This window comes from Liolophura sinensis, chromosome 1 (genome assembly GCF_032854445.1).
Source record: "Liolophura sinensis isolate JHLJ2023 chromosome 1, CUHK_Ljap_v2, whole genome shotgun sequence".
NCBI classification, from domain to species: Eukaryota; Metazoa; Mollusca; class Polyplacophora; order Chitonida; family Chitonidae; genus Liolophura; species Liolophura sinensis.
The window spans coordinates 81,448,983-81,476,694 of NC_088295.1; the positions used below are offsets into that span (position 1 = coordinate 81,448,983).

The following is a 27,712-nucleotide window of genomic DNA, read 5'->3' on the forward strand; positions in this document are numbered from 1 at the left end:
CCCCGTGTTTTTACAGATTTGTAAATATAGGTCCAAAATGATTAATAGCATAGTTTCGTGGTTGTTAGGCCCAGGTTATGAAAATACCAGCTGGTAGAACTGCAACACTCCTTAGCCTTTCATGGTTTAGATGGCAAGACTTTCGTGAATGTACTGCCAAAAGGCTCTGACACATCGTGGTCACAAGAGTTACGCAAATTAAACTGAATTAATCTGCAACTTTAAGTATAGGTTTGAAAGAATCAAAAGACAGATGTAGACATGCAGACATCCTCTCTAGGGAAACTACATGCATTTCAATTTTCTATTTAATCGGTTCAGAGATTAAACGTGCTGGTTCATATGCAAACGAATGAAGGAGACTTCAAAAGGCAAATAAAGGTGCATGTATGAATCCCAATGATCTCAGTACAAGTCCCCGCAATTCCTCTGAATATGTTTACAGTTATGGCGGCCACAAAGATGCATGAGCACAGTTAAGCAAATTTCCTAATGAATATGCAAATTAATGCAACGGCAGAGCCGAAAAGGCGAAACGGCGCACGGGTCTCTATGTTTGTCTCGACTAAAGTTCTCACAATAACTGTGAATAGGATACGGTGGTCACAATGAAACAAAGAAACAAAATGCACTTCTTATGAAATACGGCCCTTGTTCGGAAAATAATTCATGACATCGCTATGAGCAAAAAACAAAACAAAACAAAAAAAAAAGCACGAGGGCTTGGGCAGACAAAACCACGACGCTGTAGCCCTTACAGCTTTAAGGCGTGGAGAAATAAAACAGCATGCAAATCACACTCTCCAAATTTCAGAAATATCTTGGCGTCAGATGTTGTGGAAAGCTGGCAAGTGTAGGATTCTGCTCGTTTTGTCAAGTCCCACGAGGTGTTACTGACAATTAGTGTTTATGTGGTAAAACATTAGTTCTAAGTGGCTCAATACTTCTTTTTTTAATTTTTCACATTTCAAACTGAAGCCTAGATTACCCAAAATAACCCTCCACACACTTTTGTGAAAATAGGACAACATTTCGAGCACTTGAATCCAAAGACTGATTACAATGTAGGAGATCACTAAATATGCGATTAATCCGAGAGATTAGACAAAATGACGTAGGCTGCATACTTGTAAGATCGCAATAAAAGCATGTATGAATACTGATCTAACATCCAACGACACAGTTGGGAAGCCGGGCATCTCTATCTTTGAATTTACGAAAATTAGACCAGGAGTTGCAAACCTCACCTGCAGTATAATAAATCTATACATGTACTGAGACTTGCGGACTTGGTATGCGTCTGGTTTGATCTGGGCTAGGCCGCCACAAGACCATTTCATCAGGGCATGCTTGGCCCTGTCTGTGGAAAACCTTCCGCTACAACTAAATCTTATGCTATGACGGCTAAGTCTCAAAATAATATTTCTTGAAGTCCTTTATATCACTTATAAATCTGAAATATGCTATACATGATTTCTTTCTACCATTTACTACCACATAATTTGCATAACAAATTTCATTATTAGTAAGGCGACACTAATTTTATGTTTCATGCGCAAGTGAACGCTAGAAATATCCAGGAATGGAATAAAAATCCACATTCTTCTTTATTCGATTTTTTTTTCATAATTTTCCTGTTTTTCAATGCTTTCCAACCATGTAAATAGGCCTTGAACAGGAAAAATTGCAAGACAGTCACTTTCACAAATTGGATGATTTTAAAGATTCATTTTTGCTCTATCCTCCGAAAGATTTTTTCTGCCTGTAAAACAGTTAAACCTGGTGTTGTCTATTCCACAGCTTTTCTGGTCACAAGATCAACTCGTGCATTTAAGTTAACATTAGATTACAGACAACAAAATGCAAACATACATATGAAAATATTTAATTCATATTTATATGTTGAGGATATAATGAGCTACATGGAAGAGCTACTGCTGCAACCAATATTCAGGAAGTACACATGATGATGTTATAGTTACCTATTCAAATGTGAGAATTTAAAACCAAAATAACATTCATGGTTTTCTTATCTGGTTTAATGATATATGAATGCCAGAAATATTATGTACAGAATATATAACTAATTTTCTATCCATCAGTGTGAAGACAGATATGGTAAATGTACAAAGTATTAACAACCCACAATTTACATTGCTGTTCTCTGCTTCCTTGAAAGTGGCTGAAATCATAGAGACAATGATAGACGAAGTTGCATCAACGTTTAAGGTTGACACGCAGCATCCATTCAAGGTGCATTGCACCCAAGTCTTCTCACTGACCATATATCTGGGTTTCTTTTGTCAGAAGGAGAGACAACTTCGATGGCGCGTATGTCACTTGCACTGTACAATGGCCCATGAAGTATAGAAGGCCACCAACACTTTCATTACAGTATCGAGATACAAAGAATGGACAAATCCACGAAATTTATGATGTCACTGGGAGTGTTATGTACACTGCACTTCATCCATCAATCACATAGTTAGGATGAACAACAAGGAATGGGTCATCTTCCCTGACCAGTTCATCTTCATCGACTTTGGAGCGAGCCTTCAGTCCTGTCTGCTTCAGTTCAATGATCACATGGTCCTGAATGGTATAACACAAAATTAGAAACCATTTCAAGCGTACTGTGAAAATTACTTTGCACACAAATCACATGACTTATCCGTACATTGTCATGAATTAAACACAAATTTCCCTGTCCGTCTATCATCAAAAATTAAATTAAGAAGTAGTTAAAGCACGAAATGTAAAGGTCAGTAATGTAGAAAATGAAAGACTTCAAATATACGTATTAAGAATTTAGATTTTCCCCTCAGGTGTTCCTTTAATTTTTCAGTATTTAAGTCTTTCAATCCACAGTGTAAACTGCTGAGACATTAAACTGAACAATCTATTTCACAGAAAACACAAATCAACATAGCTTACATGATGTACAAGCCTGTCAATCACTTTCTCAATGACAGTTTTCCGTTCCATGAGCTCTGCTTCCGTCTCAATATCACCCTCCAATTCATTCAGATACCAGCTTATAACCTCACTACGACGTAGTCCACTTGACTCTGCAGCAAAATAACCAGCTATTATTCACCAAAACATCACAGACATGTTGATATTTCCAGAAATTTACCACCAGAGTGGATTAATACCTCACTGTCACTTTAAATTCTTTGCACCATACATCAATACTCATACAATGTTTCATCTTCTGAGACAGCTTCTAAGACAATCCTGGACTTCCAGTGACAAATGTGAACACTAAAATTATTGAGCTTCAAGTATTTAACAACTTCAGGTTCCCTGTCAAGCTTAAAAGACTACATTGAGAAATGACACGACCAGAAACTACTCAGACAGAGTTAACATACTAGGTTTGGTTAACTCCTCCCAACAAGTGAGAGAAACAAGATACAAATGTTCATAACAAGATATAAATTTGAAGGTAGAACCCCACCTTCTGAGCCCTCCTCCTTTTGCCTCATGTGCAGCACCATTAGGTTAGCCATGTGTCTGTACTCTTCATACGATAACTTCAGACCCTTCTTGGTGACAGCACCGGAGTCTTTCTCGGGAGACTTGGCATTGGCATCCTCTGGGGCAACATTCTCTTGGTCTGTGGAAGGTCAAAGGTAAGAGGGTTTGACACCATGTATTTTGTATTCAACTGCCCTAATAAGTATTATATAACTCTACTCGAAGTAATAAACAAATCAAGACAAAAACAAATGAACCAAAGTAGAATGAGTTGATAGAAAAAATACTCCTACCATTTACCAGAGAACATAATTACAAAGTACATCACTTTGTATATATACATTATATTTTCATATAACATGCTTTACAAGAATCAATGTTTTGTTTTTTTTAAGTTAAATATGCATATTTATGTATTCCATTTAGTGCTCATTAATCACTTATTTTTATTTTGACTTGTCAACTGATGTTTAACTAGAAATTGTTCCTTGAAAGGACAATTTGTGTACTCCAGGAAATCATTTACTAGCATTTGTATTCATTATAATGAGTCCAACATGTGTATTTGAATGATATCTGGACACATGGTACCAGGGCCCCATTTCTTGACCGGTGTATTGGTCACCATCTTGTCTCGCACCTTCCTCCACCTCCATCTGCTCGTTCTCCTCCTCTTCCTCCTCCAGGTGAATGTCCGGCTGCTCCACTCGGATAATCGACTTGTTCAGCAGACGGAAAGCTTCCTTCACATGTTTTGGCTGAACCTAACAACATATAGCAAATATATGGTTTTATTTAATTGGTGTTTTCTGTCGCACTCACGAGTGGTTTAATGGATGTGAGTTTTGCGTCAGGAGGAAACCAGAGTTGAAATGAATATACTGTTGTCAATATCATTTTCCACTAAACCTACTGTTGAGAAATAAAGATGTCAAACTTTGTTTCAATATTGAATCACCAGAGGCAACAAGAAATTGTTTGCAAGGATTGTTGGATGAATGGGATCACAAAGTGCTTTCTGATGGAGGCTTAATACAAGCCCACCCCACCCAGGTTATGAAGAGGGTATACAAAGGCAAGATTTAGATAAGGGCATTGTTAAATTCAAGCTCTCTTGTTGCCTAGGTAACTAATCATACCTCATCTTGACAATGCAGTCTGGCCATGGACTCGGACAGACGAATCATACTCTCCAGCTGTCTCACAGTGATCCGCCATGAAGACTTGGCTGCTCCGGTTGCGTCACGTTGTCTGAGACGCTTGTATTCCTCCACCATGAACTCTGCAGCATCCTCATTAATCTTAAAGCAAAACATTATCCATTTAATTAACTGTTGTTTGAAGTAATGCTCAAGAATTTTTCACTCCTACAATGGCGGTCAGTATTGTAGGCAAAAGGAATGAGAGCACCCGCTGAAAGAGTTGTAAGCCTCAGACCTTTCGCAAGTTACAGGCAAACCTTCCATGTGTTTGCAGATATGCACTCCGTAAGAGTGAAAGAAAGGTGATTTTCAATGAATATTAGATTGTACAAAAAGAACAACATCAACTGCTCATATTCTCGAAGCTCTAAGGCTGGGATTGAACCCTTACTTCCTGCATCCTAGCAATCACAAGACAAGTGTCTTTATAACTCAATCGTGATCCACTCTCCACACAACCGTTAACATGTATTAACAGTATGTCATAAATTCTCTACAATTTTGATTGATGTTTTCTCAGAATTCCCAAGTATCATATTCAGATCCTTCCCCTGATGTCGCTGCTAAAATGCTGTATGTGCATTAAACAAAACCTGTAATGTTACCTGAGGTCTGAATTGTCGAGCAAAGAGCAGGTAACGTGAGATGTCTTCTACAGAGTAGTATCTCTCCACGGAGTCCTCACAGTTACTGTGCAGGTCCACGATGCGGCGGGCAATGGCATAGTCTACCACCTGCGGAAGAGAACAAACACAAAAGCAAGATCATCATCACTGCACAAAGAGCAGCCACTTAATAATCACTGGCTGTTGAAATTTTTGATCACATTGCTTCACTACCTGCAAGATGATACAACACCAGGGCTATTTACCCATTGCAAAAGTGTTCATGTACTTCCATTTTCACCTAGCTGAAATTTATTTGACTTCAGACAAATATGCTCAAGTGGTTCCTTTCTACGTACCTCATTACATTCATCAACCAGAATGAAGAACAAATCAAATCGAGACATAATGGGCGCCGTCATGGTGATGTTCTGTTTCAGAGATTTTGACCGATCATAACGGCCACCAATAGGATTGGCAGCAGCCAGGATTGATGTTCTGGCGTTTAGCGTTGCCTGAAAGAAACCAGAGGTCATTTTTGAGTAGTACCTCTCTCACCTCTTTCACACCTCTCCCAAACATAATCACCACAGAGCTCAAAAGAAAGTGTCCCAGATTAAATCTCCATTGTGAGATTTGGTACAGTGTAGACATATTTCACTACAGCTACTGTCTTTGTGCTTCAAATGCAGGATTTCAAATATAAAATTTTTTTCAACTGTCGTATGTTATACGTAATTTTATACACACTTGTCACCCGGGCTAAATATACTGCTCCTTTCAAACCAACACAAAATTGCAGATAAAAATAATGAGGAACACTTTGGTAAAATGCAAATGTCAGATGAAACTTCATTTTTTCGTTTTAGTGTCACTCTGAAAAATTACAGGGCCAGTGGATGCCTTAGCATCTCGACCCACGCAAATAGAAGCTGTACCATCTCTTACCCGCACTCCTGCCTTGGTGATGGAGATAGTCTGCTGTTCCATGGCCTCATGAATGGCCACCTGATCTTTGGGGTCCATCTTATCAAACTCATCAATGCAACATATTCCCTGAAAAAGTAACAAATATATAACCAATTAAACACATTCAGGTAATAAATGGTGAAAATAAACATCAAATACAGCTGTCACACTTCCTCAATGGACGGTAGATCTTCTGGCTGGATCACAGTATTCCGTCAGGAGGGAAGGTCATTTTCTCCAGGCTCTACTAAATTTACTGCACCCATTGCAAGTGCATGATCATGTAAGTAGAATATTCTCCAATATAACATAAAAGATCAACCAAATAAAACAGAGAAAAACCCTACAGCCAATAATCATAATAACATCACAACTCTGACACTAACAGTTGAATAACTGATCATCATGACTATATGTGGGCATCGGTGAATTTTTCAATAGCATGTAATTCCTGCCCCTGGATATGCAGATGCCGTCTGTTACTTACATTATCTGCCAACATAAGAGCTCCAGCTTCGATCACAAACTCATGTGACTCCTCGTCCTTCACCACAGCAGCAGTCAAACCAGCTGCACTACTGGCCTTACCACTGGTATACACTGCTCGTGGGCTGAACTCCTCCACTTGCCTGAAACAGGACAGACACATATGTGTTACGGTGGAGCTTAAATCAACCAGGTGGGAACAGTTCTTTACAGGTTGCATTTCTTTCACAGGATACATGGAACTGGTTAAGTCAGGCTTCACACACATGTCCTGCAAGCTCAGGCTAACAAATGCTGAGATCTGTTCACAAAAGCACATCCGATGAAATCTTTTAAATACCTCTGCATCTCTCACCTTCTGCTGTAGCTCATCAGCCGTTTAAGTTTAACTTTCCACGAGTTGCATATTTCACATTGTAATGCAGTTATACACAAGTGTTTACCTACATGTTCTGTGTCAAAAAGAACACAGCTGCTTGGTAACTATGGCAACAGCTACAACACTGTCTACCACAGCGATTACAGGAAAGTGAGTTTATTGGAGCTTTCTGAAATGGGCATGGTCACCTACTTGAGGAACTGACTCTTGGCAGTACTTGGGTCACCAACCACACACACATTTATGTCACCACGGAGATTTGTGCCCTCTGTCGTCACCTTAGGCACCCCGCCAAACAACATCAGCAAAATGCCACGTTTTATTTCTTCATTACCTAAAATAAAACAGAAACATCAATTATGGACATGCAGGCATAAATTGCTGAGTTTCACCATTGGATGAGGTGGTCTGAAAACTTGCTCATCTATCAAACTTTCTAACCAACGTCCAGCACCACATTCATATGGGCGAAATGAAGTCCAAGATGTTCAAACCAACAAGCAGAGCAATTCACAACTGTATACAGCACAACATAACTTGAATTCTTAAATGTACAGGCATTAAATTGACAGGAAAATATTGTCATTGGATGAATTCAGACCACTAGAATCTTCACTGATTTGGAGAGGGGTGAAAGCAGAGTTTTGATATGACTACAATTTTTATTCACTGGCTGAGAGATGTCAAGCCTTGGCATTTCTGGGTGAACTTTGTTGCCATTAAAAACACATTTTCAAATAAGGTAAAAAAGTCATAAATACATTTTCATCTCAAGGACAGCGAATACATTCCATCATGACATAAAATGTTAAAGCATAAATTTAGTTTCAAGGAGAAGAAAACATAGAAGTGATGCCAAAATCAAATGAAAGAGCATCAAAACTTATTTGCAAATATGATCTTTAAAGGAGAAGAAAACCTGAAACCATGTCACCTTAAGCTGAAAAGAGCACATTTTTTTGTATCTGGTGGTGCCTGCTGCATCATTTTGCGATTTTTCCTCGCCATACACATACAGCCTGAATATGGCAAAGCTAGCATAAATTGCATCCTCCATCGCATCCTCCATCTTCAACACCCTGTAATTTATGCTGGGGGTGTGTTGCCTCTCAGTCAATGTGAGTCGTTAAAACTGCCAGCTTGTTTGTGTAAACTCGGAACCTACGTCCAACTTTCCAGTTTCCTGCTTGTCAAGTGGAAAACGAACTGTACTGTACTGCTACCTTCTGGGAAGAAGAGTTCTACCAGAAATGTACGAACTGCACTTTGCCGGTTTCCAACGGCAATTCTCCTCCTAACACAGAAGACTTCAGGACTAGTTCATAGGGAAAATGGAGTCGCCCACAGCAGATGTTGGCACGGACTTTATAATTTTTACATATTAGAATGTTTTTTATGGCATGCACCTGCGAGGAAATGCATACTCTTTTCAATGTTATTTGATTGATATTCAAATTTTCTTCTCAAATAAGGTTTTTGAAAATATTTTTGTATGGTGGGTATTTGGGACCAGCTTTATGTATTTATCGTTGTTGCATTATAATGTTCTAAATAAGGATGCTTGACTAATAAATTTATTTGAATGTAAATTTCTTGTTTATATTGAAACATATGCATTTAACCTAAATTATGATAATATTTATGAACATATTAAAAATATAAATATGATACAAACTGAGGTTTAATACATTTGGTTTAATGCAACACATTCTAGACCAAAAATATTTATTAAACCTGTGTTACATCCTCATTTATGACATTATTAAACTAAGACTATAAATATCAAAAGGTGGTCCCACATACCCACCATACAAAACTTAATTTCAGGTGTCTTTTTCTCCTTAAGGTAAAATTGGAACAAATATTGAAGACTACATTTAGAAATAACTTTTCACACTCTTTCATCTGAACAGTGAGCAGTGAGGTCTGCTCTTGCTAACCAGTGTGAAACTTTAGCTACTGACCATGTATGGTGGGGAAGAGACTGGAGCAGAGGTTGTGGTACAGGTTCTTGTCCTGGCTCATGTCGTACACTTTCTGCCATTCCTCGTCTGTCATCTGTTTCTTGATCGTTTCAGGAGTGATTTCCTCCTCCCGGTTATCTCCTCCACCAAACTGTGAACCCAAAAAAAACTGTGTCATTAAAGAATGAAAAAAGACTGAAAAATAAATTACTTCGAAAGAAAATTATTTGTGAAGTAACCAGAAGTACTAAATCAAGATCAAGTGGTTTATAGTGATGTCAATGACTATTAAAACGCTCTGCCGGCAACCTTTATCATTAGCCTTACCCGTCTATTGCTAGGTGTCACTGTGCATGCCAGAAAGGCCATCTTATATGTCAGGTCCCGGACTCCTAGGGCTTTCAGACCACGCACGCCCTCTGTCTCGTACCCCTCATTACCTTTCAGTCTGGCTGATGTCTCAGATCGGGCACCTTCAGGACGACAATCAGATTCAGGCATAAGCACAGTGCTCAACATGTTTGTGATGAGAAAATTATCCTGCCAAATAATCCTTAATATCCGTACCAAAGAGAGGTAATCAGTTCCTTTACAACTTCATCTTTTGTTCTTCCCTATAAATGTCACTTGCAGACGACCCATGCACCATCAGCCGTCTCAGTGATGTTTTAAAAATTTAGGAGAAACATTAAATCACATCCAATGAATGTCTTCATTAAGTCACAGTTTTTCCCATTAAGCCTTGTGCAACAGTAACTTCATAGATCCATGGAGAGCTATACCACATTGTATATCATGAGCTCTACTAAGCCACAATCCAAAACAGCTGCGGACGAAATATGACCACACCACAGGAATTAGCCTTCCTGTGAAGTCACATTTATCCCCACCCAGAACTCACCTGGTTGTGATATCTGTAAGATGTCAGGAACGCTAATCAGGGTTCCTGTGAAGTCACATTTATCCCCACCCAAAACTCACCTGGTTGTGATATCTGTGAGATGTCCGGTACGACAATCAGGGTTCCTGTGAAGTCACATTTATCCCCACCCAAAACTCACCTGGTTGTGATATCTGTGAGATGTCCGGTACGACAATCAGGGTTCCTGTGAAGTCACATTTATCCCCACCCAGAACTCACCTGGTTGTGATATCTGTGAGATGTCCGGTACGACAATCAGGGTTCCTGTGAAGTCACATTTATCTCCCGCCTGAGCTGTCTCCACAGCTTCTGCTCGTAGCACTATCTCCACACTGTAGGTAAACAAGTAAACCTATCAATGACATGTTTGTGAACAAATAAACACCAGCAGAATGGCTTCCAAAAAAAACAACATAAAATTGGTCATTTTAAATATGATGACAATAAATGATCTAAAGAAGTCCTACCAAGAATGGGAGATTCATTATTATTGTCATAATTACTAAATAATTATTTCCATGATGTTCCCTGGTGGGTGTAAAGGGAGACAACCAAGGCATTTAAATATCTATTCTTATATGAAATGACAAATTGCCTCAATCTCTTAAATATCCCTGATCCTCGAATAACTTTATTCAGAAAGAAAAAATAACATCAGTGCAAACCTTCTCGGGATACTCCCTCTGGGCAACTCTGCTTGGGTTTCTTGAATACGAACTTTTTGAAAGTCAACAAACTTTGATTTGTTAACATCAAGCATAAATCTTGCTCTGTTATTACACACTGGATTTCGGCAGATAGAGGGCTGAAAATGACAAGCAAAGTTCATGAGTACCAACAGAATAATTATCATATCAAAACTATTACGTAAACTATGTACAGATATATCAAAAGAGTGCTCGAACATAAAAATCATCTACACATTTACAGCACATTCACACAGGATCTGCCACCCACCTGTGTGTACTTAAACTGCTGTTCAACATCGCTGACCACTGTCCGACAATCGAGACACATGAATGTTCCACTGACCAGCTCTGGATGGACAGGGTGAGTTCTAACCACTTGACCAGTTATCCTCAACAGTGTTCCTATCTTCACTGTTGTCAGCTCACGCACTCTAAAAAGCAAGACAATTCAACATATTATTCATATCTGCTGACTGTAAGAGGAACAAAATGTGATAAGCAATAATTTAATAAATTTAATAAATAACTGATAAACCTCAATTAATTTGACTCATGTTTAACGCAGTGTTCAAGAATATTCGTCTTATATGACAGCAGCAAGCATTATGATGGGAAAAACTGGGTAATCCCACAACCACTGGTAGGTTGCTGGAAGATCTTCCTGATGTTCTACCGGAGACGAAGCCAGCATGAGCTGGCCTTTAACTGACTGTGACCACACTGTTTAGAGGCAATTTAAACCTCAATTAAGATGGCAACAAGAATCTGTCATCATTTAATGGCTGCTATATATAATATACTGACAATTCCATATAGAATTTCCTCACTATACCTATGCAAGTTATTCCTCTATTGATGACTCTATACATCACACTCTTGCACTGTTCATGCAAACAATTAAAACACGCTTACTTCAACCTTGTTGGGACATCCGTGAAACTGACGTAAAACTCCTTTGATGGAGGAATCTGTCCTCGATCACGAGCAAAATTTCTTACCCCTCGACAAAGGAAAGGATAAACTCTGTGAACAGCAGAAAACACAAGTATTCCAAACTGTATTACATGTGAGAACAGTATGAAATTATTTCACCACAATCAACACATATGAATTACAAACTGAAAATATAATCCCATGGCATTCCAACAATTCTCCAGCAAACCAAAAAAAAAAATTTGCTGTGATGACCCTTACCTGTAGTACTCTTCTAAAATGGTTGTTGCAAGCTGCTGGTTATATTTTTCCACATCCTCAAAGCTCACAGTCAAAGTATTCCTTTCTGGCCGGATCAAATCCTGTACATCTGCTAAATACTTCAGCTCTCCTTCAACAGCATATCTGCAAGGTGGAAAAATAAATACCCAATTATTTAATTTTAGGTCCATGTATCCTGAACCATAAAATAAAAGACAAAATATAATATAACGAGTAATTTTGAAAGTGGGTAAAATATACTTAGACATTCGCACATATCCTTTTCTGATGTGCTTGGTAACTCAATTTCTGAGAAAAATTCTTACAAGGCCATGGGATGGGCCATGCTTGAGCAATCGGAAGCACAATGTTAGAATATGTCACATGTATTCACTCACATATGATCAAAAGCCAAACAGGGTTTGGGTGAATGAAGCAGAAACAGAGTTACAGAAACAATTTGCAGCTAACTGGGTACAAATGGAACTATAGTCAATAAGCCGAGTCAGCATTTAAGCAATCTCGCCAGTTCACACAGATATGCGTGAGGCAGGCTGGGGTCTCACAAACTAACCAGCTACAAGGTGAGATTTTAAGGTACTGGCTAGACTAAATGTACATCTTGCATACCCACGTCTGTCGAGCCAACAGCACCAATAGCAGCTACCGTAAAATCACGTCTTATAGCTGCATTAGTTCACGCATTTACCCACAATGTCTCTAGACAAGACTCCTGAAATGCCAACTCGGCTCGTTTGCGTGAAAAAAACTCTTCAGTCCGGCATTAAACCATCAATCAATTATCTTTGCTTTTATTACGTTTCTTACCAAAGACTGTTTTCGTTTTTTTTTTGCATTTGTGAGGATATTTTCCCATTTCAGTTTATTTAATTAATTAATTGCTTTGAGATTAAACTGAAAACAGTCATATTCATTCAAAAATATCTTACAAATATCTGTAAGTGATGGCTGCAAAGTCCGTCACACGTCCTGATGTGTGGATGTAGCCCAGCCAACGAGGGCTGGATTCGAACACGCGACCTCGTCGGTCAAATGTTGAGTCCTCAGCTTGGCAGCCTGCACCGACTGATCCACGAGTGTTCTGCTTTCATACATCTCCAACGGAGAGAGCGACCATGCAATTCTCAAGCTTCCGTATTAAACTATCTTGGTAAATGTCGAGTACGATATCCAGACACCACTGAGACGGTACAGTGTAAGTAAATAACAAATTTTGTCTACTACGATCAGTACTTGCGCCTAAACTGAACACAACCTTACTATCTAGTCGTGAATCGTGAATTTAACATCACATATCGAACCAGAGAACTGAACTGATTATATTGTTGAGACGATCACCAATGTACTAGATGGTACACCGTGCTGACCACTAATGCTACAGCAGTAATAACAGACATACCACCATAAGAATGCACCTGAACAGTAAAAAGTGAAGGGCAGACAACGGCGACAACACCGACCGCTACGATCACAGACGACTTCTAGCACACTTACTCCTCCAGAAAATCCTGAAACAACTTCTGACAACGCTCTCCAACTTGATCTTTCACTTGGTTTGTCCGCACAGTCTGCTCAGCAACATCCATTTTGAAAACAACACCGAAGTAAGAAACTTTCTATCGTCACTCTACTACAGGTCTACGTACTCACAAAGACCCAACTCCCGCCAAACAGACCACGTGTCTTGTTACGTCATGGTCATATGACTAGTCACGTGGTATTTCCCCCGGGAATATTGGTTGCCGTGAACTGGAAGGATTGCCTCCCCTGAGTTGCCTGGTGCTCAGAAACTCCCAAAACAAGACCAATCTACAATTTATTATTTAAGTAGACAATGAGACAGGTTCCTTTGCTTATGCACGTCGTCAGCGATATCTGAAACAATGTACATTGCCCTTAACCTGTCATCGTCATGATATTTACACATCGATCAGCAGAACTGTTCAAGCTAAGTTATAGATGGATCACTCTGTGAAAATGACAGCTATCCATGCAGTTTCATCTAGTAAACACATGTACATTATCTCTAGGTCTCACATAGTACTCAGTTTTCAAGGTGTTAATAAATATTAATTAGGCCAACTTGGAAAAGTGTAATCCTATATTTAAGAAATTAAATGTCTGTGCACAAGTGATTTGCTGAAATAAAGATACATGTACTTTACATTTCCCTATAGGCCTACACAGGAAATTGGAGAAATACTCTATAAAGCCTGAGAGTTTTCTTCAGCGTCTCATTCAAATTTCACGTCAAGTAATCCACTAATAACAAACGCCGTCTATTTATCATGTATGATATTCCGCATGATCACCGCGTGATTTCATAAAATGGAAAATTACACAAAGTGCAACCTCGTTAATTGCGTGAGACTGTAGATGTGCAGAATCCAAAAAATACATACTTGGGCTATACTATTGCCCCATTCATTTCGCTATGCATACCTTCTCATTATATCAGGCAGGGGCATAGGCTGGGGGAAGTTGGGGGGAGGGGGGGGGGTGCGGACGCGACACAAAAATGTTTCCGCTCAAGTCGACGAAAAAAATATTTTAGCCTATATTTCTTACCTAAAGCTATTGACGTTCATTACACAGATATTTGCTGTAGCCTATATAGCCCAATATTTCAATTTCCTACCAATTTATTAAATAGTACATAGGCCTATTTATACCTGTTATTGGAACCATTCCATATTGTTCCGGGTTGGAGACGGCATGTTTTACAGAATTACCTCTCTTGAATATTACCGCGCAGGCAGCAGTAGCCATTTCCGTCTGGTGGGCAAGACAGATGTTGCAGTTTTACTTGTACTGTTTGTAACTGGAACCCATGACAATAAATACTATATATTCAGAGACAGCCTGTTTTCAGCCCCACCTAAGCAGAACTTGAGTTGTTTTGGGCTTGAATGTGAAAATGAATGTGTATACATTGGCCAAATCACTCAGATTCTCTCTCCGGCAATCTAATATCCTGGAGCTTCCGGGGCCTAGGCAGCCCCTGGACCCTCGCCTAATAGACTTTCAAAATACGCCCCCCCCTCCGTCCCCGTGAAGATCCACGCTACGCCCCTTTCAGGGTTTTTATGTGCATTGCAATTGCTGGAGACTAAATCCTGACAATAGTATATGACAATGTCTGTTGGATATATCAAGGCCTATACAGCGTAAAGACTTAAAATTCTTATACCGGTCAAAAGTTAACACATTTTATAATAAGTGTACCGGTGTCTTTACCAACAGTTTGATTCTATGGAAGCAAATGCCAGATACGAAGAACTTTTGCGGGATGTTTAAATTGCTTGTGAAAATACAAGCAAAGTTGCAAGGTGCACTCACATGAAGAAACATATGTAGATTCCTTATATAGCATTAGTATAATTCCTTATTCTGAACTGTCTTCTTTTACAATTGATCTGACTTTTATATATGTGACCTCACGTTTGTGAACTGTGATTTAGAAAGATCTTGCATACTAGCAAGATGTAGGTTGGCTCTATATATATATATATATATATATATATATATGTGTGTGTAGGTTGGCTCTTCGACTGATTGCAAGCCTTGTCAAATGTCGTTTTTATACATGTATATGTATCATATCGTCATGTACATGTATATAAAGCTATACACTCAGCGGGATTATGCGTCCTCTATATGTCGATGACTGATAACATATAGGCCTACACCGTAGCAGCAAAAGAAAAATCTACACCTGGAAATTCCAAATGTCTTCAGAAAAACCGGCAATACTAGCCTGGGAGACAGCGGACACAGACAGAGAAGTGGGCATTCCACAGAAATATGTAGAACTTTTGAGGCAACATTTTGATGTTGTATGGGAGAAGGATGTGAAAGCTAACTACAACCTGGGTAGCAAGGTGGTCGGTGCTATCGTGACAGCAGACCGGCCCATACCTATCATGTTTGACCATCCTAAGCTGTTCCCCAATCTTCGTGTCGTGGTCACACTCTCCGCCGGTCTCGACCACCTGGACTTAAGCTCTCTCAGGGCAAGGGGCATTAGGCTTGCAGCGACTGCGTCATTCGCCAATGCCGTGGCCGAAATTACCCTCACTCTACTCCTCTCGCTCACCCGAGATATTGGGAAAAGTAAGTGTGATGGCTTACTTATTTCTGATGACAAAGAAATTGAAGATTTCGGTCGATATACAAACAGGCCTGAACATAAGATCTATTTAGCCTTAAATCGAGACATACCATAATTGGAGGAATTTGAAATTTTTAACATTTTCTGACGATGGATGTCTATCTTCAGAACTTATGCGGAAATCTACATATGTTGGTAGAGGACAATATTCATACTTGTATGTGCAATGGGGAAGCTTTGGGGGAAATCTAGATATTTTAGTAGAGGGCTACATTCATACTGTATGTGCAATGAGGAAACTTATGGGGAAATCTACATATTTTGATAGAGGACTATATTCATACTGTATGTGCAATGAGGAAACTTATGGGGAAACCTACATGTTTTGATAGAGGACTATATTCATGCTGTATGTGCAATGAGGAAACTTATGGAGAAATCTACATATTTTGATAGAGGACTATATTCATACTGTATGTGCAATGAGGAAACTTATGGAAAAATCTACATATTTTGATAGAGGACTATATTCATACTGTATGTGCAATGAGGAAACTTATGGAAAAATCTACATATTTTGATAGAGGACTATATTCTTACATAAATGTGCAGTGAGGAGACTCTACTAATGTAATTCGGGCCTAATTCGGCCACGGTTACTTTTCATCCCTGTGGATTACCATGGCGACATGATGATGGTGACATGATGATAGACGTTACTTAACGTTAGCCCTTGACAGACTTTAGTTAACTCTTCCAAAGTAGAAATAAAACCCATAAACATTAACGCTATGAACACTGTTAACCATGATATCACTCAGCGTTGTGGACCCTTTCACTTCACATCAACGCACTTCGATTAATGACATGGAACAAAACAATATGTTATTTCAAAATACATGCCTCACTCTCGCTGGCTGGAAACTTAGATGCTTAAGGCTTTGAATCTCTGTTATAACACGTGAAAATTCGCAAGACATACTTTTCAAAAAGGATCAATCCGAGTCTAGGTTGTCACTATTAAGGCACGGCCCTAGATGTGTGAGGTAAATTTTCTTTCCATCTTTCTGTTTTATGCTTTCACATGCTTTCACATGCTTTCAATTGCTTTCACATGCTTTCACTTTCGTTCACATGCTTTCATTTGCTTCCACATGCTTTCGTATGGTTTCACATGCTTTCAAATGCATTGTGATTTTCTGAACAGTAACGAAGACAATCTACGAGCCATCCCTAAGACAAAGCCGACTAGCCTGGGACAGTCCCGGTATCAGTGACTCCACCGTTGGACTGGTCGGCTTTGGAAGAATTGGTGTTCGTACTGCGCAACTGCTGCGACCACATGATTGTAGGATATGCTACTTTGATCCCCACGTCAGAAGGTATGCACAGAACTATCCGTCCAATTATATGTATATGCACATGCATATGTACTATTTTGCCTGGATTGAAACCTGAATTAGAAATATGTTTTGCTTTTCAAAACGATTCAAAACGCAGAACTTGCCCGCATTTACTGTAATCATTGATAACCTTTCATTTCTCAGATCTCACGAGGAAGACCGTGAGATGGGTGTCACACGGTACAGGGACCTCTGTGAAATGCTACGAGACTCTGACGCGGTTATTGTGGCATGTACTCTGACACCAGACACAATTGGACTGATCGGAGAAACAGAGTTCGCGGCAATGAAACCATCAGCAACATTCATCAATGTAGCTAGAGGTACTGCTTTCCAAACATTCTAAACTTATTTTCAAAATAAATAAACAAAATGATGATTTTAGCTACCCTAATTCTCCAACCTTTTCTCATATGAAAGAGCAACTTTCAGCGCAATTTATGCATATTTATAATTTGATTTTGGAGATAAAACTACATCGATTGGATTGGTCAGTTTCAGGGTCTTCACAAAAAGTATAATTTTATCAGTCAAAACAGAATAATGCCTTCAGAATATGCTTGAATAAACACCTTACAAATATGAAAAAGGTTGAAGAATTACAGTTTTTTTTAATGTGAATTAAAATGAATTTTTGTAGTGGCACTACAATCGCTTTAATCCTATAATACTGTTTCACATACAATATCATTTTAGCGGGTGATCTTAACTGTAGGTTGTGATTGAAGACACAGATCATTCTCATGTATAATCATTTTAACATGGGACCCATTCTACACTGTATCTGCCAGTTTTACACATGACGACATGATATATGTATAGTCATTAATTTTTCTTTCCTCATTTGGTTCTGCTTACCAATGCTGTTTGCTGCATTAAACACGATCTTAATTAAATAAATGACCCATGCATATAATGCCATTCCTGTGGAACTGGGATTTCGATGACAGTATTATCGATATAAAAATATACAGTAAGAGTAAAACAAAAGCAGAGCGGTATAAGATGATTGGCAATTGAGAAATGTTCTCATAGATTGTTTATTTTCAAACGTTTAACCCGAAAAAAAAAAAAAACAAAAAAAACACTGTACAGAAATATGTATGGGCACATCATACAGTGACATATGAATGATCATGGCGGCGATAAACTGTTATATTGTCCCTGGCAGATTTACAGTTCCTGTTGTCAAATGTGCAAAACCATGCCCTGTATTCAACAGTCAACATTGCACCGGGTGTTGTATTTCGTCTTGCTAACAGGATTGATGTAAACAAGATTAAAACCATTAATCAAATAAAAGCCCATTGTCATAACAGTACATGCACCATTTACATTAACTTGTACATACTGATGTGTGTATGATATAGGTGTTTAAACGCCAACACTGTTTGGTAGTCAAGGGCTTCCCACACCAACCCGTGAATCAGGGAGATATCGCCCTGGTACCGTGACATACTCTTGAGTATAGCGTTAAACCTTATCAAAATATAACTATTTAAGTAACTAAAGAAAGAAACAACAAACAAAACATATTTCTTATGTACAGGTAAATTGGTGGACACCTACGCCCTGACCCGGGCTCTGCAGTCTGGAGGGCTAAGATCAGCAGGACTGGACGTGGTACATCCGGACTGGCTACCTACTGATCACCCACTACTGACCATGGACAATGTTCTATTGGTTCCACACTGTGCGGCAGCCACATTACCCGCCCTGGATTTCGCCTTCAAGTCGCTTATCAGTAACCTTCTGACTGGCCTGAGCGGAGAAGTCATGCCGAAGGAAGTGGACCTAGAACATTACTAAACATCCTATACTTCACTGCGAACGGGAACATCCATTCAAATAACAAGATATACCTCACCGCGAATAAGAACCTCCCCTTAGACAAAAAGACACCATTTAACAAAGAAGGTATACCACACCGCGAATAAGAACCTTCTCTCAGACAACAAGACACCATCTAACAAAAAAAATATACCTCACTGAGAACAAGATCTTCAATATATCTCTCGACAAAGAAGTCACCTTTCTGCCAACATGATCCTCCATCCAAACAACAAAATACCACCAACAAACAGGATACCTTCATATGAACAAGCTCTTTCATCCAAACAAAAAATATTACCAACAAACAAGACACCTTCATAACAAGTATAGAAACGATCCAAAACAAAATAGCCATAACAAAACAGATACATTCCACACCCAGAAAGATCTGCAGCAAACAATATCACAGTTTGAAACATGTCTCATCGTTTAATAAGAAAGACAATACAGCAAGGACGTCATTAGATACGCTACTGAAAACTCTCTAAAAATACCTTCGCTAATTTTTTAAAACATAATGTAATATACTTGAATATTTGTGATCACAGCAGTAGTACACTTGTAATGGGAACGACCTTTCTGTCCAGATGATTGGTTATCCACTGGCTATTGTTTGTTGTATTTACATGAACATATATTTGTGGTTTAGATCAGCCACATGGCTTTTACAGTACCTATAAGCAGTAAGCCACTGCTGACTTTCCTTTAATCTCACAAGCCATATAATTACCCACTATATAATCATAATATATGCAATAAACGTCAAGTTAGTTTTGGCATCCAGCACGTCGATGAAATAGCTTGGTCTCTAAGGGGTGCCTCCGTATATACATGTATAGTAAGACATCACTGTGTAACACGAAGGGTTATTTTCACATCTGTTTATAAGTATGCTTATGTACCATAGTGCAGTCTGTTCTCTGAAATGCTGACCATTAATGAGTAGAAATGGTTGCCTACACTGTTAGGGAGACATTGTTGGAGGCTATCGATCAGTGATAAGTGATTAGTAACTGTCTGGCGGCCATTTTAGCGATCACTTTTATAGGTCTATACATGAATATATTATGTAGTATATAATAGTCCCAGCTTATAAACGTTTCAAAACTTCCCCGACCGTTTAGTTGGCCTAATGATTAGAGCGTCCGCCTCGAAGTCGGGAGACCCGGGATCAAAGCACGGGCCGGGTCATAGCAAAGACTTTAAAAATGGTACTTTCTGCTGCATCGCTTGGCTTGATTATGATGGGGTGTTATATCTAGTGGCTTCGGCATGATACCTCAGTGGCGGCAGGCATGGGCTCACCCTGCCACAAGAAAACACAGTATATGTACACAATTCTAATGACTCATTGTCATCATATGACTGAAAAATTGTTAAGTGCGACGTTAAAACCCAACCATTAACTCCTTCATTCATTCATTCAATATCTTCCCACAATAATATGTAGATAATTAACTACTATAAACAGTGATCATCTAGTATATTACGAACAACCCTGATAAGTTTCTTCCGCTGTCACATGACATCGTTTAAATTGGCACAAAAGTATAGGTAATGTCTTTTGTAGCCTAGTTTGTGGCGTGCCTTATCGGTCATATTTCATTTTACCTTCCTTAATTCTTATCTCTGTAACGACGACACAGGAAGAAATGAAAAGGAACAGAGGAAGATACTTAGCTAAAAACTAAAATCTTAATTTTTTCTATTTTGAGTTTCTCCTTTCTGTTTCCAAATATTATCACTTTTTAATGACGATAAGCCAATATGTAGAGCCGATAAAAAAAATACGTGCTTCTGATTGGTTAATATTGGTGACTTATCAATATTCGGGTCGTGGTATATTATGATAATCCTGAATTAGTTTTTATTCATTTTCTGCAACTCTGAAGGCTGGAGAAGTCAACTCTGACATTGTCTAAATGAAGCCACTTTCATGCGACCGTCCCATCATTATGACCAGCATCACTTTTCGGCCGTATTGAATTTTACGTTTTCTTTCCTGTCTCTGTTATCTATGGGGAAGACAAATATGAAGGAACGCCTGGATTGTGTACATGTATTTTAGACTGGGTACATTGCTTCACCTTCGAGGACACATTCTGTACGTTCCGTTTTCAACAGCTTTGTCATCATAGCGCTAATGTGGCATGGTGTGAAGACCCAAGGTTTTGCTATGTACCGTGTATATGGGTCTCATGGTTTCTAGGTTACAAGCTACTGTCATGCATAAACCTGTAGCCCCTAATTTAGTACAAGCTGACTTTCCTGTCGGTCATGTTCCCATGCAGACCATGTGTCGCCCTATGTGTTGTTTAAATAACATGGTTAAATACGGCATTAAGAACCAATCAAACACGCAAATAATTGAATCACACAGAGCAATACAGTTATACGAGGGTGAATACAAGTAAATTAATTAAAAAATCTATGCCATGTGTAATTTATATGTTGAAAAATTTGGTTTACCAACTTTGCCGTTTTCCTCCCGTGCCAGCTATTTCTGTATGATCGATGACGTTACAAGAAAACAGCATTTGCTCACCAAGTGTAAGGGGCTGGTAGCTAGCTGTTAAAATATACCTTCATGTATTTTGATTTGAGGCTGAACACAGATCGCTAATGGCGCACGTGACAGCTATATTCATCAAGATTTGTTCAATAAAGTGTGAAAAGGCAATAAATCTTTATCTGAAAACAGTTTTTGTACAACGTACTTAAACTCAAATGAATGTGGGTAAAATTATACATCTCGTTTGCAAGAGCGTGGTGCACAGGTAAGGTAACTCTTCTTGGCTCAACAGTTGTTTCTGGATATAATCTGTCTTCCTTCATTGATAACTTTCCAAATGCTGTATCCAAATGGGTAAAACTTTTCTTTTAAGCTATAAAAAGTAATCCTTTAAAACAGACAGGCCTATCTGAATCTTCCTTTGGCTTTGTTACTAATCTTAGAAGTTAATTTATATTAAACTAACTGGGGGCCTCCGTGGCGCAGTTGGTTAGCGAGCTAGCACAGCGCAATGACCCAGGAGTCTCCGACCAATGGGGTTGCTCTGAGTTCAAGTCCAGCTCATTTTGGCTTCATCTCCGGCCGTAAGTGAGAAGGTCTGCCACAACCTGCGGATGGTCGTGGGTTTCCTCCCACCATAGTGCTGGCCCCCGTCGTATAAGTGAAATATTCTTGAGCACGGCGTAAAACACCAATCAAATAAATAAATACATGTGCTTATCAGAAGTCATTACCATTTTATCCTCAGTGCAAGTAAATACCAAAATACAGATAAAGTTATAGACTATACCATGAATATAAAGGGCTATTTTGGTTTACATAAGTATCCAACAATATACATTGTGCTTGAATAACACAGGCCGTTTCATGTGTCACGCGATTAAGTCTTTAAGACGTTCCGCACAAAAAAGGGACTGTCTATACACGTATGTCTATACAGGTCATCGTGCCGGTCATAATATTCTTCCATATACTGTCGTGTTACTTTCGGTTTGCACGAGTCTAGACGAAATGCGGTAATCCATGACATGCAAACAATTAATCCACTGGACAATGTCATGTACACGTTAATAGGGTTAACGTGCTGACAAACAACACTGTCATCATAACACACACACAACAGCAGCACATTATTATTTGTTTTATTTATACTGATTTATTCTTAAACTGTTAGTATTCTAAGCCATATTCAGGAAGATTTCATTTGCATCACTCAGTCTGGTCTCGTAAATCAGTGTGGAACATCGGAAAACAGGAAACCAGCACACTTCACGTAGTGTATGTACCAAGCAAAAACCTTAGTCGGAGGAAGCCTGAATCGAACCCAGCATCTCACTGACTGTGGGCTTGAGTCCAGCGATAGGGGTCTCTTCACTTGAGCACGAAGATACAAAACATCCAGAGACAAATATAGCTGACTCTTTCTGCCCTCAGTATACCCTAAACTAGAGAAAGCCTATAATGAAGGATTATGCGTTGATCATGGCCTGAGATCCATGTATGAAGTATTAGACTGAGCCGTATGCCTCTAGTTCTTCATATCATATGAAGGGTGCGTGCTGTCAACTATGTTTACGCAGACCGCTGTCTATACAGCCCAGTGAACATTGTCATAAATATGTTTGGGCAAAGTTCGTCTTTTTTAATCGCCTTCATATCGAATCATCTTCCTTCAAATCGAATCTCTTGCCGGTAAACAGGCTTTCCCTCGGAGTTCAGCAAGTTTGGTCTACTTTAGGAGTTTGAACAGACAGTGCTGTGTTTATATGCAGGTCGACTTCTCACCCTTAACTCATAAATCAACTTCTGAGAGTCAGTCGGGTGCCATTGTCACCTTGTCTACTCTGTGCTGTCACCATCGATAAGCCACACAACCCTAATAATATAGGCTGAAATATGACTACCGCTTCTGCAGATATCTACAATCTACATTTGTTACCTGTACCGTATAGGGTAGATTTCACATCACTAAACTAGGCCTTTATAGGCTCTGGTCAATGTCAACATGCATGTACACAACTATTCTAACCAGACACCTTCTCCTTAATTCACAGGGTCACAGGATCTCTAACGGTCACGATATACTTACCTGTATGTACATGCTCGTGTCTTTGTATCAATTATATCTACTAATAGAGGCCTTAGAAGAGGGACGTAGCCTTTCAGTGAGTATAAGGAGGGTGACTCCTGACTACGAGGCAGACAAGGTGGGAGATCAATACCTGTCTTGGACAGGGTGTACGTTTGTTGATAGTCCTGCTCTCACTTTTTTCGGGGTCTTGGTTCCCATCAGCAGCCCACGAGGTTCGTGTGACCTTTGGCGCAGCCTTACGCTCCATTTGTCTTCTTATAGTTTCTAACAAGACGGCGCAGAAATTCGTACACCATACGTGGGAAGGTTCGTCAGTGAATTAACAAAGGTCAACGTTTTACTCTCCACTCCGCTCCTTTTGCCCCCACTCATAAAACTAACTGCCATAGTTGGCTATATATCGAAAATACTTAAGTTTGACATTAAATAACAATTAAATAAATTAATATATCAAATCAAAATGAAAGCGAGACCATCATTATGTATTCAGGTATATGTATAGGAATAGCTAGTTATCGAGAATTCTGTGCAAAACTGACATTATGTGATGTGGATTTGAACCACTTGGATATAGCGTCTTTCAAAAACCATTTATGATTAACTGTGACAAAGAATGCAACGGTAGCATAAAATCTTGTCGCGCGCTCAAATTCGGTTACTGCACTAATCTAGTTACACTCCACACAGAGGTCTTTTAGGTACTTTGAAATTTCAATTACAGTGTACTTACATCTGTTTACACAGATAAGGTACACAGGCTTACACAGTGTCCCTATAGTTTGTGGCAAATGCTTTCATTCACTCGGATTACTGATCACAATGTCCTATTTAAATCAAGCATTGAATCCTTGCGCAGAGCTTTCAGTTAAGCGAGGATGACAACGTGTGTTTACAAATAAATACAAGGTACACAGGGCCTGTACAATCACAGATTCACAGACTCGGTGTGACAAAGTCTGACGTGTGTGCATATATAGGCTGTTTACTGCTAATGCCAGGTTATAACTGGATCAGCGGTACCCTATTGATTGCCCATACGTGTAACAGGGTACACAGGTCAGGCCGGGCGACGCACTTCCCAATACCTGCGCCACTCAGCGATTATCCTGTTACACTCCAGGCTGTTAGGCTAGGTGTTTGGAGTTTTACCGGAGACGTCCCGCGGCACTGCCCTGCCCCCACACTGTGGTCACCCTCAATTCTCACACACTTATCTGACAGAAGACCGGTTGGAGTTACCTGCAATTAATTCCTCAGGTGAGTTTATAGAGCGCGTCAAAAATCTGGCCCACTGTACATGTCTGTGTATATGCCCACAAACCTATTTAAGGAGAAAAGGTAAACAAACAGCGTTTTTAAACATAAGTTGTATATACCCTACAGTCTTGTGTACGTTTTTCTGAAAGTTAATTAGTCTGTACAGCTTCATTAGTGTCGTGTAACTGTTAGGGAGAGCTGATTTAGTGTTCATCAAAAGTTTGATGTGACAGTAAATTATCTCAGCTACAACTCGGCCGTCTTGCTGAGAGCTGAACTCTCTTCCAGAAGGATCTCAGAGCGTTAAAGAGGTCATTACAACCTGACAGTTCCGTTGAGGCCTGCTCTGAACAAACACCCCGCGGGTGGCATCTCTCCAAAACCCAGTCCGCCTCCAATGATCGATTATCGATATCGCTGGGTGAGCGGTGATTGTTGTGTAAATGGGGATCTCCAAACATTTACCTGGATAAGTTTACCTTTCATAGAAGGATGCCTAAGATTTGAATGTTCTCTCATCATCCTTATGCTGATCCACTCCAAGACTACTGCCAACCTGCATGTGTTTTCCTAGATTTACACCTCCTTATATACTGTTGTCAGTAAGTTTTCATTTTGAATCATTTTTTTGAATCAGCTAGATGTTACAAGCTTGTGAAAAACCCACCACTGCCAGACAGCCCTACTATTCATTGTTTTCCCTTCATCGTGAAATCGTTGTGTTCTGATTTATCCGCGGCTGTGTAGCCGGATGTCTTGAATGTGACTTTCAGTTTGCTGATACACGTATATGTTGATGGTAGACGCAATTTTCTGGTATTTTCCGCCATAGTTCGTGTGTCTTAAGTAAATGATTTTATGGAATACTTTCCCCGATAGTACACAGATGTGTTGAGTGCGACTTTCAGTTCTTATTCGTATTTTTTGCGCGATAGAACACGTATGTCTTGATCGTGATGTCTTGTTTCGAGATGGCGCATGTCACGTATGTATGTGTTGGAACATCTATGATGTCACGCTTAGACTCAGAGTAACTTTCAGTTTTCTTGGATAGTTTCCCGATCGCACACATCTGTTCACTGAGCATCATTTGGGACCACTCGTAACAAATTTGAAAGTTTTTTTGTGTGTATACACTGCTTTGCATTAAACATTTAGTGTTGATTTACTAAACTCTCCACAGAGCAGTATTTTTCAAAAAATAAGTGGAATTATACCACATGTGAACATGAGTATAATTTCGAGGAGTCCTGTAAATTGAACGAACTTCGAACTAAATGTAACAGACATACGCCGTATATGCAAACCATGTTTGTCGTCCCTTTTCAGCCTTGTGTGGGTACACACAATCACTGAATCATGTCTGTGCTCGTAATACAGCTGCATTGTGTCATACACTCTTTTTGTTAGAGTTCATTCAAGACAACATTCGCTTTGTTCAAAACATAGAATTTGAACTAAGTCAAAGAGAAATCAAACACACCTGCATGCAATAATGTGGTTAACGTTATGTATAAATGATAAAACATCGTTATTATCTTTACTTTTTCCCCAAGGTCGGGGGATGTAGGAATAATAGTCATTTCTTATGCAGCCACCATGGAAGGTCTATAAGCGCAGCATTCAGTGATGTTATCATAACCGTGACAATAGCTAGACATTAATTATATGTCATAATATGTCAGCATATAGCTTTACATTAGATCTTTCCAAATGAGTTCTTTGTGTTCATCTTTTAGAAGCTGCTTGGAATAAGTAAAGAAGAAGAAAAGAAAAACAACAATTTGTATACAATCTCACAGGCAACAATGCAAACGCCCACTCTAAGGCAGGTGTGCATGAAGCCAACAGTCACGTGCTTTATCTCTTTGTTCAGAGTTTAAAATGTCAAAATTTTGTTCATCTGGTGCATTACTGTACTTCACTACCATGCAGTCCCTCCCCGCGTCTTGGCCACAGCGTCACTCAGTCTGTGCCGGTAAGTTGGGTTTATTGATTTATACGTCTGTACAACGGCATCACACGATGAGAGTGGAATTGACCATGATTATATACTGATTGATATTACCACATAATAAAAGTACTGGATACTACCTCCTGAAGTGAACACAAGCTATCAATATATAATACCTTTTGACACAAACATCTCTACTCGCCACCGTCTCCAGCTGCATCTATCCGCCATTACTAGTTACATGTATGCCCACCTCGTTATTATAATCCACCTCTACAACGAAGCCCACCCGCAGGTACACCTATGTGATGAAGCCCACCCACGCGGTACTAGATCGAGGGGTTAAAGGTCTGACAGAACATTACTGAGGTCACGAAAACGTGTGTCAGATTGCTCCTGAGGTACAATGCATATTACTAATTGGTGATTGGCTAAGCAATTGACCTATGACCTCTGGTTAGACTTAAAGGTAGATTATATTGAGATTGGTAAGCAGATACATGTATGCATGTACCACGCAAATATTACCCACGTTACTGTTCAGGCATTTCCTGGCTGGCTCGATTGGTTCGAGCTGCCTGCTCTGAGCGGCATATCTGCACCCAGACATCAACTTTATCAGATTACATACTGACACTG

At 39.4% G+C, this 27,712-nt stretch overlaps 2 protein-coding genes across 2 annotated transcripts; one reads left to right on the top strand and one right to left on the bottom strand.

Moving 5' to 3' along the window:
• Nucleotides 1-1,873: 1,873 nt before the first annotated feature.
• Nucleotides 1,874-13,555, bottom strand: LOC135475905 (zygotic DNA replication licensing factor mcm6-like). Its single transcript, XM_064755863.1, has 18 exons — nt 13,406-13,555; nt 11,891-12,034; nt 11,609-11,719; nt 10,965-11,127; nt 10,673-10,812; nt 10,227-10,339; nt 9,413-9,558; nt 9,086-9,236; nt 7,314-7,455; nt 6,744-6,885; nt 6,236-6,343; nt 5,647-5,802; nt 5,288-5,416; nt 4,620-4,781; nt 4,121-4,244; nt 3,461-3,619; nt 2,935-3,068; nt 1,874-2,592 (listed from the first exon to the last, which is right to left on the bottom strand). The coding sequence occupies exons 1-18, from the start codon at nt 13,495-13,497 to the stop codon at nt 2,467-2,469; spliced, it is 2,442 nt and encodes an 813-aa protein (XP_064611933.1). The 5' UTR covers nt 13,498-13,555; the 3' UTR covers nt 1,874-2,466.
• A 2,084-nt stretch (nt 13,556-15,639) lies between these two features.
• Nucleotides 15,640-21,929, top strand: LOC135464632 (glyoxylate reductase/hydroxypyruvate reductase-like). Its single transcript, XM_064742093.1, has 4 exons — nt 15,640-16,024; nt 17,230-17,404; nt 17,570-17,748; nt 18,975-21,929. The coding sequence occupies exons 1-4, from the start codon at nt 15,640-15,642 to the stop codon at nt 19,232-19,234; spliced, it is 999 nt and encodes a 332-aa protein (XP_064598163.1). The 3' UTR covers nt 19,235-21,929.
• Nucleotides 21,930-27,712: the final 5,783 nt, after the last annotated feature.

Bases quoted from the DNA above. Each gene is read 5' to 3' on its own strand.
- LOC135475905 (XM_064755863.1), bottom strand. From the start codon at position 13,497: ATGGATGTTGCTGAGCAGACTGTGCGGACAAACCAAGTGAAAGATCAA. The intron at 10,340-10,672 runs GTTTGCACTGAT...GTTTACCTACAG, and splicing joins AGAGGGAGTATCCCGAGAAG to TGTGGAGATAGTGCTACGAG. The intron at 4,245-4,619 runs GTATGATTAGTT...ATATGTTGTTAG, and splicing joins GACTGCATTGTCAAGATGAG to GTTCAGCCAAAACATGTGAA.
- LOC135464632 (XM_064742093.1), top strand. From the start codon at position 15,640: ATGTCTTCAGAAAAACCGGCAATACTAGCCTGGGAGACAGCGGACACA. The intron at 16,025-17,229 runs GTAAGTGTGATG...TTTTCTGAACAG, and splicing joins CACCCGAGATATTGGGAAAA to TAACGAAGACAATCTACGAG. The intron at 17,749-18,974 runs GTACTGCTTTCC...TCTTATGTACAG, and splicing joins ATTCATCAATGTAGCTAGAG to GTAAATTGGTGGACACCTAC.